Source organism: Callorhinus ursinus, unplaced genomic scaffold, assembly GCF_003265705.2.
Source record: "Callorhinus ursinus isolate GAN/ISIS: 27379988/994484 unplaced genomic scaffold, GSC_fseal_2.0 scaffold90, whole genome shotgun sequence".
Taxonomy (NCBI): Eukaryota; Metazoa; Chordata; class Mammalia; order Carnivora; family Otariidae; genus Callorhinus; species Callorhinus ursinus.
In genome coordinates this window covers 479,013-491,736 of record NW_027397152.1, presented here as the reverse complement: position 1 = coordinate 491,736, position 12,724 = coordinate 479,013, and the positions used below count along the sequence as shown (strand labels likewise).

At 42.0% G+C, this 12,724-nt stretch overlaps 1 protein-coding gene across 1 annotated transcript in view; it reads right to left on the bottom strand.

Annotated features, from left to right (window-relative positions):
- LOC112813306 (alpha/beta hydrolase domain-containing protein 17B-like) overlaps nt 1-12,724 on the bottom strand; it is a 102,916-nt gene that overhangs the window by 44,765 nt on the left and 45,427 nt on the right. The window contains exon 2 of the mRNA XM_073888438.1: nt 12,037-12,182. Coding sequence (XP_073744539.1) covers nt 12,037-12,182 — 146 coding nt within the window. The remainder of the gene's footprint in view (nt 1-12,036; nt 12,183-12,724) is intronic.

Here is a 12,724-nt window from a genome sequence, read left to right as displayed (position 1 = left end):
GTATTCTTGGCTGCATATTTTTCTCGTTTAGTGCTCTGAAGATATCATGCCAGTCCTTTCTGGCCTGCCAGTTCTCTGTGGATAGGTCTGTTGCCAATCTAATATTTTTACCATTGTAGGTTACATCTATCTTCTCCCGAGCTGCTTTCAGGATTTTCTCTTTGTCTCTGAGACTCGTAAGTTTTACTATTAGATGTCGGGGTGTTGACCTATTTTTATTGATTTTGAGAGGGGTTCTCTGTGCCTCCTGGATTTTGATGCCTGTTTCCTTCCTCACATTAGGGAAGGTCTCCACTATTATTTGCTCCAATATACCTTCTGCCCCTCTCTCTCTTTCTTCTTCTTCTGGGATCCCATTTATTCTAATGCTGTTTCGTCTTATCGAATCACTTATCTCTCGAATTCTGCCCTTGTGATCCTGTAGTTGTTTCTCCCTCTTTTTCTCAGCCTCTTTACTTTCCATCATTTGGTCTTCTATATCACTGATTCTCTCTTCTGCCTCATTTATCCTAGCAGTTAGTGCCCCCATTTTTTATTGCACCTCATCAATAGCCTTTTTGATTTCGACTTGGTTAGATTTTAGTTCTTTTTTTTCTCCAGAAAGTGTTTTTCTAATAACTTCCACGCTTTTTTCAAGCCCAGCTAGTATCTTTAAAGTCATGATTCTGAACTCTAGGTCCGACATCGTACTAATGTCCATATTGAGTAGGTCCCTGGCTGAGGGTACTACCTCTTGTTCTCTTTGCTGAGGTGATTTTTTTCATCTTGTCATTTTGTCCAGAGGAGAATAGATGAATGAGAGAACAAAATGCTAACAGGTTTACAACGTCTCCAGCAAATATACTGTATACAAATCAGAAAAGACCTGAAACCAGGGGAAAAGAAAGGGAAAGAAAGATAAAAGAAAGAGAGAGAGAAAAAAAAAAGAAAAAGATAAAAACAAAAACAGAACAATACAAAAAAAAACAGAATATGATGAAATATGATCAGGCTAGTGCATAGATCAGTGCCACACACTAGATTTTGGGCGTATTTTGGTCTGTTAGAAAAAAGTGCCTCCTAAATTTTAAAGGAAGAAAGACATATATGTACAAAATAAGGGTTGATATAATGAAGGGATAGAAGATGACTGTAAAGATGAAAATTATAAAAGATTTTATAAAAGGACTTGATAAGATAAGAAGTTGTTTGAAAAAAGAAAGAAGATTAAAAAAAAAAAGAAAAAAGGGAGAGAATGTGATCAGGCAGGAGACTAGAACAGAACCATACACTAGTGATTTAGGGTATATTTTTATCTGTTAGAAGAAACTGTATCTCAAAATTTTAAAGAGAGAACAACTTATATATATATATGCCAAAAATAAGGGTAACTACTATGAAGGGATAAAATATGACTCTAAAAATGAAAAATAAAAAATGTTTTTTTTTTTTTTTTTAAAAAGAGATTGATAAGATGTTGGTTGAAAAAGGGAAAAAGAAAAAGAAAAAAAAACAGTTAACAAAAATTAACTTTGATGAACTAATGAATCATGGTAAAAAAAAGCCATGAATTCTATGTGCAGTATTCCCCTAGCGCTGGAGTTCTCCTGTTCTTCTTGTTCGGTAAACTTGGTCTTGGCTTGCTGGGTGTTCGTGCTGATCTTCTGGGGGAGGGGCCTGTTGCTGTGGTTTCCAAATGTCTTTGCCGGAGGCTGAATTGCCCCGCCCTTGCCAGTCCGGGCTAAGCAAGCTGCTTAGCAAGCCCCTCCTGATCTCTGGAGCTTTTGTTCCCTGCAAGCTCTCCATACAGCCTTGGAGGACCAGGGCAAAAATGGTGGCCTCCCAATCTCCACCCGGAGGAGCTGAGAACTCGGGGCCCCGCTCCTCAGTGCGCCTCCAGAGAAAAGCAGTCACTCCCTTGTCCCTGGTCTCCGGCCGCACTCCGTGCTCACCCGGCCTGTGACCGAGCGTTTGTATCTCTGGCACCCGACCCCGTGTGGAGTCTCCAAACCCAGCAGATCCCTGCGGTGCGTTCCCGCGCCACTCCTCCCCTGGAAGGAAGGGGAGTCTCCCCGGATCTGCCGCTTGTTGAGTCCCTGCTGCAGGAGCAGTGGCCCGACTGGGCCACGGATCACAGTTTATGGCAACCCTGAGCTGAGAGCCCGCGCCTCGGCTCCGTCTCTGCAGCTGACTTCCCCGCTCCAATACCTGGGAGCTCTGGCGCACTCAGGCTCCCCCGGTCTTTCTGTGACCCCAAGGGTCCTGAGACCCCACTGTCCCGCGAGGGTTCCACCCCCGCTTAGCCACTGGAGCGACGTCCCTCAGCGGAATCGACTTCTAAAAGGTCCGATTTTGTGCTCCGCGGCTCTAGCACTTGCCAGAAGCGGCCGGCGGAGGCCCCTCCCCCGCTGTCTATCGTCCTGAATATCGCCTCGGATTCACTTCTCCGCACGTCCTACCTTCCAGAAAGTGGTCGCTTCTCTGTTCAGAGAGTTGTTGCTACTCTCCTCTTCGATCTCCTGTTGAGTTCGTAGGTGTTCAGAATGGTTTGATCCCTATTCAGCTGAATTCCTGAGACCAGACGAAATCTAGGTCTCCTACTCCTCCGCCATCTTGCTCCGCCCCCCTCATAGCATTTTTAAGTTCAGCCTGATTAAATCTCATTTCTGCCCTTAGAGATTTGATATTATTGCTAATATTTTTCTCAAGCCTAAATATCGATTTCATAATTACTGCTCTGAAGTCTATCTTTGACATCTTCCTTATATCCATATCCATTAGGTCTGTGGCAGAGGCCATTATCTTTGGTTCTTTTCTTTGTTGGGAGTTCTGCCTCCTAGATATTCTGTATAGGGGTGGTTGAGGGAATGTACAGAGTCCAAAGTATTAACTATAACCCAAGTAAGATCCACCCATTTTATGGGGACCCTAGGGTTTCTGTCCTCTTGTTCTTTTAGCCTGTCTTCTGAGGGAGGGGCCTGCTGAACTGTTTCTCAGGTAACCCTGCTTGGGCAGAGTTGCCCTGCCCCCTGCTGGGGGGCTGGGTGCCTTGGAAACTGTTTTTTTTTTTTTTTAGATATCATTCTTTAAATTTTTTATTATTATGTTAATCACCATGCATTACATCATTAGTTTTTGATGTAGTGTTCCACGATTCATTGTTTGTGCATAACAGCCAGTGCTCTACGTAGAACGTGACCTCTTTAATACCCATCACCAGGCTAACCCATCCCCCCCACACACCTCCCCTCTAGAACCCTCAGTTTGTTTTTCAGAGTCCATCGTCTCTCATGGTTTCTCTGCCCCTCTGATTTACCCCCCTTCATCCTTCCCCTCCTGCTATCTTCTTCTTTTTTCTTAACATATATTGCATTATTTGTTTCAGAAGTACAAATCTGTGATTCAACAGTCTTGCACAATTCACAGCGCTCACCATACCACATACCCTCCCCAATGTCTATCACCCAGCCACCCCAACCCTCCCACCCCCCACCACTCCAGCAACCCTCAGTTTGTTTCCTGAGATTAAGAATTCCTCATATCAGTGAGGTCATATGATACATGTCTTTCTCTGATTGACTTATTTCACTCAGCATAACACCCTCCAGTTCCATCCACATCATTGCAAATGGCAAGATCTCATTCCTTTTGATGGCTGCATAATATTCCATTGTGTATATATACCATCTCTTCTTTATCCATTCATCTGTCGATGGACATCTTGGCTCTTTCCACAGTTTGGCTATTGTGGACATTGCTGCTATAAACATTGGGGTGCACGTACCCCTTCGGATCCCTACATTTGTATCTTTGGAGTAAATACCCTGTAGTGCAATTGCTGGATCGTATGGTAGCTCTATTTTCAACTGTTTGAGGAACCTCCATACTGTTTTCCAGGGTGGTTGCACCAGCTTGCATTCCCACCAACAGTGTAGGAGGGTTCCCCTTTCTCTGCATCCCCGCCAACATCTGTCATTTCCCGACTTGTTAATTTTATCCATTCTGACTGGTGTGAGGTGGTATCTCATTGAGGTTTTGATTTGGATTTCCCTGATGCCGAGCAATGTTGAGCACTTTTTCATGTGTCTGTCGGCCATTTGGATGTCTTCTTTGGAAAAATGTCTGTTCATGTCTTCTGCCCATTTCTTGATTGGATTATTTGTTCTTTGGGTGTTGAGTTTGATAAGTTCTTTATAGATTTTGGATACTAGCCCTTTATCTGATATGTTATTTGCAAATATTTTCTCCCATTCTGTCGGTTGTCTTTTCGTTTTGTTGACTGTTTTTTTTGCTGTGCAACAGCTTTTTATTTTGATGAAGTCCCAATTGTTCTTTTTGCCCTTGCTTCCCTTGCCTTTGGTGATGTTTCTAGGAAGAAATCGCTGTGACTGAGATCGAAGAGGTTGCTGCCTGTGTTCTCCTTTAGGATTTTGATGGAGTCCTGTCTCACGTTTAGGTCTTTCATCCATTTGGAGTCTATTTTTGTGTGTGGTGTAAGGAAATGGTCCAGTTTCATTCTTCTGCATGTGGCTGTCCAATTTTCCCAACACCATTTGTTGAAGAGACTGTCTTTTTGCCATTGGACATTCTTTCCTGCTTTGTCAAAGTTTAATTGACCATAAAGTTGAGGGTCCACTTCTGGGCTCTCTATTCTGTTCCATTGATCTATGTGTCTTTTTGTGCCAGTACCATACTGTCTTGATGATGACATCAAGACATGATGACATCTCTTTGTAATAGAGCTGGAGGTCCGGAATTGTGATGCCGCCAGCGTTGCTTTTCTTTTTCAACATTCCTCTGGCTATTCGGGGTCTTTTCTGGTTCCATACAAATTTTAGGATTATTTGTTCCATTTCTTTGGAAAAAGTGGATGGTATTTTGATGGGGATTGTCTTGAATGTGTAGATTGCTCTAGGTAGCATTGACATCTTCACAATGTTTGTTCTGATCCATGAGCATGGAACGTTTTTCCATTTCTTTGTGTCTTCCTCAATTTCTTTCATGAGTATTTTATAGTTTTCTGAGTACAGATCCTTAGCCTCTTTGGTTAGATGTATTCCGAGGTATCATATGGTTTTCGGTGTAATTGTAAATGGGATCGACTCCTTAATTTCTCTCTCTTCTGTCTTGTTGTTGTTGTATAGGAATGCCACTTGGTGCGAGCCAAGCTACTCATGCTGTTTGACAAAGTCCAAGTATGGGGGATAATCCTGAAAATCAGGAGACTCCACAGTTGGCTCCTGCTACTTCCTTTCATTTTATTTGTGGCAATCTTTATAATCATGCAATTTTTTCTAGGGTTTCATGATAAAATGATGTATAAATTTAGTTATACCTATGCAAGCAATCATAATGAAACTGACTCCAAAATGGTTGATGATGGGCCAAGAAGTAAAATTACCCAATGTCCTCTAATCTGTCATTCATCTAATATGAGCAATGCGGATTTCTTTGATAAGCTTCCTTTAAGAGAGCTGTTGGATCCAGGCCCAGTAAAAATTCGTATTGATGAGATCCCACAGGCACCTCAGAAGCACCAGGTTTCTAAGAGAAGGGCATCTCATTGTCGTTCCCACAGTACAGGGACCTCCCTATGTTGCATACAAAATAGGAGGCCACCTTTGGTATACCCCTTGAGGCAAGCCCTGGAGTAGGATTAACTTCCTTACCCCTACTCCTCCCATTCCTTATACTGGAGTTGATGATGAGGACATGAATAAATGGTACAAGATTAGGGGAAAACGGGTGCGGGCATCATCTGACAGCCTCTGGGAAAGGATTAAGAGGAGTAATCCTGTGTGGCATCTATGGAGCAAGGACAAGAGACGAAAACATATAGAAATGGAATAAGTACTTTGATAAGATAGGGTGCACACATTGTAAGCTGCCTTTGGAGAAAGAATAAACTTTAGATAACTTTTATAGGTCATGCTTTGTCTCGCATGGTCACGCTCTGTTTTTAAATCTGAAATGATTGCAATAAAATGTAAAAAATAAAATCACATGTTATAAAAGAAGGGAAAAAACAAGGAAACATTCTAATGAGTAAATAAAGTCCCTCCGAGGCTATCGGGGGAGATGCTTACAACCTGATCCTGTGTCTGTGTCTCCTCACTCGCCGACGCTGTCCTTTCCTTCGAGAAACCCTTTCCTGCTGGAGGTGGACTCTGACAGCCACTGATTTCTGTGCATTGATTTTATATCCTGCCACTTTACTGAATTCCTATATGAGTTCTAGCAGTTTTGGGGTGGAGTCTTTTGGCTTTTCCACATAAAGTATCATATCATCTGCAAAGAGTGAGTTTGACTTCTTCTTTGCCAATTTGGATGCCTTTGATTTCTTTTTGTTGTGTGATTGCTGTGGCTAGGACTTCTAATACTATGTTGAATAGCTGTGGTGATAGTGGACATCCCTGCCGCATTCCTGACCTTAGGGGGAAAGCTCTCAATTTTTCCCCATTGAGAATGATAATCGCTGTAGGTTTTTCATAGATGGCTTTTATGATATTGAGGTATTACCCTGTATCCCTATACTCTGAAGAGTTTTGATCAAGAAAGGATGCTGTACTTTGTCAAATGCTTTTTCTGCATCTATTGAGAGGATCATATGGTTCTTGTTCTTTCTTTTGTTAATGTATTGTATCACCTTGATTGATTTCCAGATGTTGAACCAACCTTGCAGCCCAGGGATAAATCCCACTTGGTCGTGGTGAATAATCCCTTTAATGTACTGTTGGATCCTATTGGCTAATATTTTGGTGAGAATTTTTGCATCCATGTTCATCAAGGATATTGGTCTGTAGTTCTCCTTTTTGATGGGTTCTTTGTCTGGTTTTGGATCAAGGTAATGCTGGCCTCATAAAATGAGTTTGGAAGTTTTCCTTCCATTTCTATTTTTTGGAACAGTTTCAGGAGAATAGGTATTAATTCTTCTTTATATGTTTTGTAGCATTCCCCTGGGAAGCCGTCTGGCCCTGGGCTTTTGTTTGTTGGGAGATTTTTGATGACTGCTTCAATTTCCTTAGTGGTTTTGGTCTGTTCAGGTTTTCTATTTCTTCCTGGTTCAATTTTGGTAGTTGATACATCTGTAGGAATTCATCCATTTCTTTAAGGTTATCTAATTTGCTGGCATAGAGTTGCTCATAATATGTTCTTAAAATTGTTTGTATTTCTTTGGTGTTGGTTGTGATCTCTCCTACCCTCATTCATGATTTTGCTTATTTGGGTCATTTCTCTTTTCTTTTTGATAAGTCTGGCCAGGGGTTTATCAATCTTGTTAATTCTTTCAAAGAACCAGCTCCTAGTTTCGTTGATCTGTTCTACTGTTCTTTTGGTTTCTATTTCATTGATTTCTGCTCTGATCTTTATTATTTCTCTTCTCCTGCTGGGTTTAGGCTTTATTTGCTGTTTTTTCTCTAGCTCCTTTAGGAGTAGGGTTAGGTTGTGTATTTGAGACCTTTCTTGTTTCTTGAGAAAGGCTTGTATTGCTATATAATTTCCTCTTAGGTACTCCTTTGCTGCATCCCAAAGATTTTGAACAGTTGTGTTTTCATTTTCATTGCTTTCAATGAATTTTTTAAATTCTTCTTTAATTTCCTGGTTGACCCATTCATTCTTTAGTAGGATGCTCTTTAGCCTCCATGTATTTGAGTTCTTTCCGACTTTCCTCCTGTGATTGAGATCTAGTTTCAAAGCATTGTGGTCTGGAAATATGCAGGGAATATTCCCATACTTTTGGTACCGGTTGAGACCTGATTTGTGACCTAGGATGTGATCTGTTCTGAGAATGTTCCATGGGCACTAGAGAAGAATGTGTATTCTCTTGCTTTGGGATGGAATGTTCTGAATATGTCTGTGAAGTCCATTTGGTCCAGTGTGTCATTTAAAGTCTTTATTTCCTTGTTGATCTTTTGCTTAGATGATGTGTCCATTTCAGTCAGGGGGGTGTTAAAGTCCCCCAATGTTATTGTATTGTTGTCGATGTGTTTCTTTGCTTTTGTTATTAATTGTCTTATATAATTGGCTGTTCCCATGTTAGGGGCATAGATATTTACAATTGTTAGATCTTCTTGTTGGATAGATCCTTTATGTAGGATATAGAGTCCTTCCCCATCTCTTATTACAGTGTTTGTTTTAAAATCTAATTTGTCTGATATAAGGATTGCCACCCCAGCTTTCTTTTGGTGTCCATTAGCATAGTAAATGGTTTTCCACCCCGTCGCTTTCAATCTGGGGGTGTCTTTGGGTCTAAGTGAGTGTCTTGCAGACAGCATATCGATGGGTCTTGTTTTTTAATCCAATCTGATAGCCTGTGTCTTTTGATTGGGGCAGTTAGCCTATTTACATTCAGGGTAAGTATTGAAAGATAGGAATTTAGTGCCAGTGTATTGCCTGTAAGGTGAGTGTTACTGTATATTGTCTTTGTTCCTTTCTGGTCTATGCTGCTTTTCAGCTCTCTTTTTGCTTAGAGGACCCCTTTCAATATTTCTTGTAGGGCTGGTTTCGTGTTTGCAAATTCCTTTAGTTTTTGTTTGTCCTGGAAGCTTTTTATCTCTCCTTCTATTTTCAATGACAGCCTAGCTGGATATAGTATTCTTGGCTGCATATTTTTCTCATTTAGTGCTCTGAAGATATCATGCCAGTCCTTTCTGGCCTGCCAGGTCTCTGTGGATAGGTCTGTTGCCAATCTAATATTTCTACCATTGTAGGTTACATATCTCTTCTCCCGAGCTTCTTTCAGGATTTTGTCTTCGTCTCTGAGACTCATAAGTTATACTATTAGATGTCGGGGTGTTGTCCTACTTTTATTGATTTTGAGAGGGGTTCTCTGTGCCTCCTGGATTTTGATGCCTGTTTCCTTCCTCACATTAGGGGAGTTCTCTGTTATAATTTGCTCCAATATACCTTCTGCCCCTCTTTCTTCTTCTTCTGGAATCCCAAGTATTCTGATGTTGTTTCGTCTTTTTGTATCACTTATCTCTCGAATTCTGCCCTCATGATCTAGTAGTTGTTTATCTCTCTTTTTCTCAGCTTCTTTATTTTCCATCATTTGGTCTTCCATATTGCTGATTCTCTCTTCTGCCTCATTTATCCTATCAGTTAGTGCCCTCAGTTTTATTGCACCTTATTAATAGCCTTTTTGATTTTGACTTGGTTAGAATTTAGTTCTTTTATTTCTTTAGAAATGGTTTCTCTAACAACTTCCATGCTTTTTTCAAGCCCAGCTAGTATCTTTAAAATCATGATTCTGAACTCTAGGTCCGACATCGTACTAATGTCCGTATTGAGTAGGTCCCTGGCAGAGCATATTACCTCTTGTTCTTTTTGTTGAGGTGATTTTTTTCGTCTTGTCATTTTGTCCAGAGAAGAATAGATGAATGAGAGAACAAAATGCTAACAGGTTAACAACATCCCCAGAAAATATACTCTAAACAAATCAGAAAAGATCTGAAACCAGGGGAAAAGAAAGGGAAAGAAAGATAAAAGGGAAACAAAAAAAGAAAAAGACAAAAACAAACAAAAACAGAACAAAACAAAAAAAAAACAGAATATCATCAAATATGATCAGGCTGGAGCATCAATCAGTGCCACACACTAGATTTTGGTGTATTTTGGTCTGTTAGAAGAAAGTACGTCCTAAAATTTTAAAGAACTTTAAAGAAAGACTTAAATATGTACAAAATAAGGGGTGATATGGTGAAGGGATGGAATAAAAAGTATAAAAATTTTTTAAAAAGGAATTGATAAGAAGGTGTTTGAAAAAAGAAAGAAGAGGATTTAAAAAAAAAAGAAAGAAAAAAAAAGGGGAGAGAATGTGATCAGACAGGAGACCAGAACAAATCCATACACTAGAGATTTAGGGTATATTTTGATGTGTTAGAAGAAACTGTATCTCAAAATTTTAAAGAGAGAACGACTTATATATGTATATGCCAAAAATAAGGGTAACTACTATGATGGGATAGAATATGACTCTAAAAATGAAAAATAATTTTTTTAAAAAGTGATAAGATGTTGCTTGAAAAAGGGAAAAAGAAAAATTAAAAAAAAAAGACAGTTAAAGAAATTAACTTTGAAAGACTAATGAATCATAGTAAAAAAAGCCATGAATTCTATGTGCAGTATTCCCCTAGCACTGGAGTTCTCCCCTTCTCTTTGATTGGTAAACTTGTCTTGGCTGGCTGTTCATGTTGATCTTCTGGGGGAGGGGCCTGTTGCCATGGTTCCCAAATGTCTTTGCTGGAGGCGGAATTGCCCTGCCCTTGCTAGGCCAGGCTAAGCAATCTGCTCTGGTTTGCTCTCGGGAGCTTTTGTTCTCTGCAAGCTTTCCGTACAGCTTTGGAGGACAAGAGTGAAAATGGTGGCCTCCCAATCTCCGCGCAGGAGGAGCTGAGAACTCGGGGCCCCGCTCCTCAGTGCGCCCCCAGAGAATAGCAGTCAGTCACTCCTGTCTCCCCTGTCTCGGGCCGCACTCCGTGCTCACCCGGCCTGTGACCGAGCGTTTCTATCTCTGGCACCTGACCCCGTGTGGAGTCTCCAAACTCAACAGACCCCTGAGGTGCGCTCCTGTGGCGCTCCTCCCATGGGAGGAAGGGGAGTCTCCCCGGATCTGCCGCTTGTTGGGTCCCTGCTGGAGGAGCAGTGGCCCTACTGTCACCGATCTCAGTTTATGGCAACCCCGAGCTGAGACCCTACACCTTAGCTCCGTCTCTGCAGCCAGCTTCCCTGCCCAGATACCCCGGAGCTCTGCTGCACTCAGGCACCCCTGGTCTTTCTGTGACCCTGAGTGTCCTGAGACCACACTGTCTTGCGAGGGTTCCACCCCCACTTAGCCACTGGAGCGATGTCCCTCAGCGGAGCCGACTTCTAAAAGTTCCAATTTTGTGCTCCCCTACTCTATCACTTGCCAGAAGTGGCCGACGGAGGCCCCCTCCCCCGCCATCTATCCTCCCGAATATCGTCTTGGATTCACTTCTCCGCCTGTCCTACCTTCCAGAAAGTGGTCGCTTTTCTGTTCAGAGAGTTGTTGCTATTCTTTTCTTTGATCTCCTGTTGAATTCATAGGTGTTCAGAATGCTTTGATCCCTATCCAGCTGAATTCCTGAAACCAGACAAAATCCAGGTCTCCTACTCCTCTGCTATCTTGCTCCCTTCTGGAAACTGGTTTTTTGAGCTTTTGTTCTCTGGTAGCTTTCTGCATGTCTTCCGAGAGTCAGAGAAAAATGGCCACACCAAACCTCTCTCCCAGAGCAGAGAAATTTTAGTCTGCTCTTCACTGAGCCCTCCAGAACACACAGTCTCTGTTTGTGTATGCGCTGCTGAAAAACACAGACTCCCACCGTGGTGCACACCCACAGCAACTCTCCAGAGGTCGACCCCAGGGCCTGGGCAAGTCTCTGCCCTTTGTTCTTCTAAAACCATGAGACACCCCGGGTTCACACGTGTGCACCTGGATCCTGTCTGGGTGCTGCTCTAAAGGCCTTCCCAGCCGCTACTGCTTTGCAGGTTTGTGCCAGTCCCCAGCACAGGATGCCTTTGTGCTCTCGTGTTATATCACTTCCCAGAATCCAGCTTATCGCGGCTCCCTCCCTCATCTGCTTATCCTCCAATATCTCCCTGCATATTCATGACTCTGCCCTTCGTACCTCGTGTCTGGCAGAGTTTTTCTGCTTGTAGAGATCCAGATATATATTCTTTTATCTCAGGCTGATTTTGTGTGTGTTCAGAATGGTTTGCTAGATATCCAGCTAAATTCAGGTGACCAGTTGAAACAGGGTCTCTTACTCCTCCACCATCTTCCCTCTACTGGTACTGCTTTTCTTGGGCAAGTGTGTTTGAGGACCAGCGAAGGACCCTTCCCTAGAAAATCAACAGAAAGCTCTGCATGCATCATGTCTACTGGCCATAGAGTCCTGCAAGCCTTCAGTTCTAGCAGAAGTAGCATCAGGTCTCACTTAAGAAACAGACCAGCCCACACCTGGTCAAAACTCATCACACTCTGGCCAAGATCCAAACAGTGCCCACTGCAGGCAAGGAGAACCTCTGCAGATGACTCACCTGAGGGACAGAGCAGTCAAAACACAGCAGCAGAGTACCTGCAGCACCTACCACAGACACTTCCTGAAGTGCTAGGATCTGGACACTATATGACCTCTTCTTCATAAAGCCAGTACTTTCAGGAATAGGAAACATAACAGGCTTTTCTAAGACAGAGAAAAAGACAAAGACCTAGCCAAAAAGCCAAGATGGAGGACTTCATCCCAAGAGAAAGAACAAGATAAAGTCACAGTGAGAGAACTAATCAAAACAGATATAAGTAATATGCTTGATGGAGAATTTAAAGCAATAATCATAAGGATACCCTCTGGTCTTCAGAAGAGCTTGGAAGATATCAGGGAGACTCTTACTGTAGAGATCAAAGAGCTAAAAAACAATCAGATAGAAATGAAAAATGCAATGAAATTTGAAACCGACTGAATAATCACAAGAATGGAAAGAGCAGAGGAATGAATAAGTGATATAGAAGACAATTATGGAAAATGATGAAGCTGAACAAAGAGAGAAAATTATGGATCACCAGAGTACACTTAGGGAACTCAGTGACTCCATCAAAGGCAATAACATTCTTAATCATAGGAGTCCCAGAAGAAACAGAGAGAAAAGGGGACAGAAGGTCTATTTGAGGAACTAATACCTGAAAGCTTCCCTTATCTGTTGAACAAAATAGATATCCAAATCAAGGGAG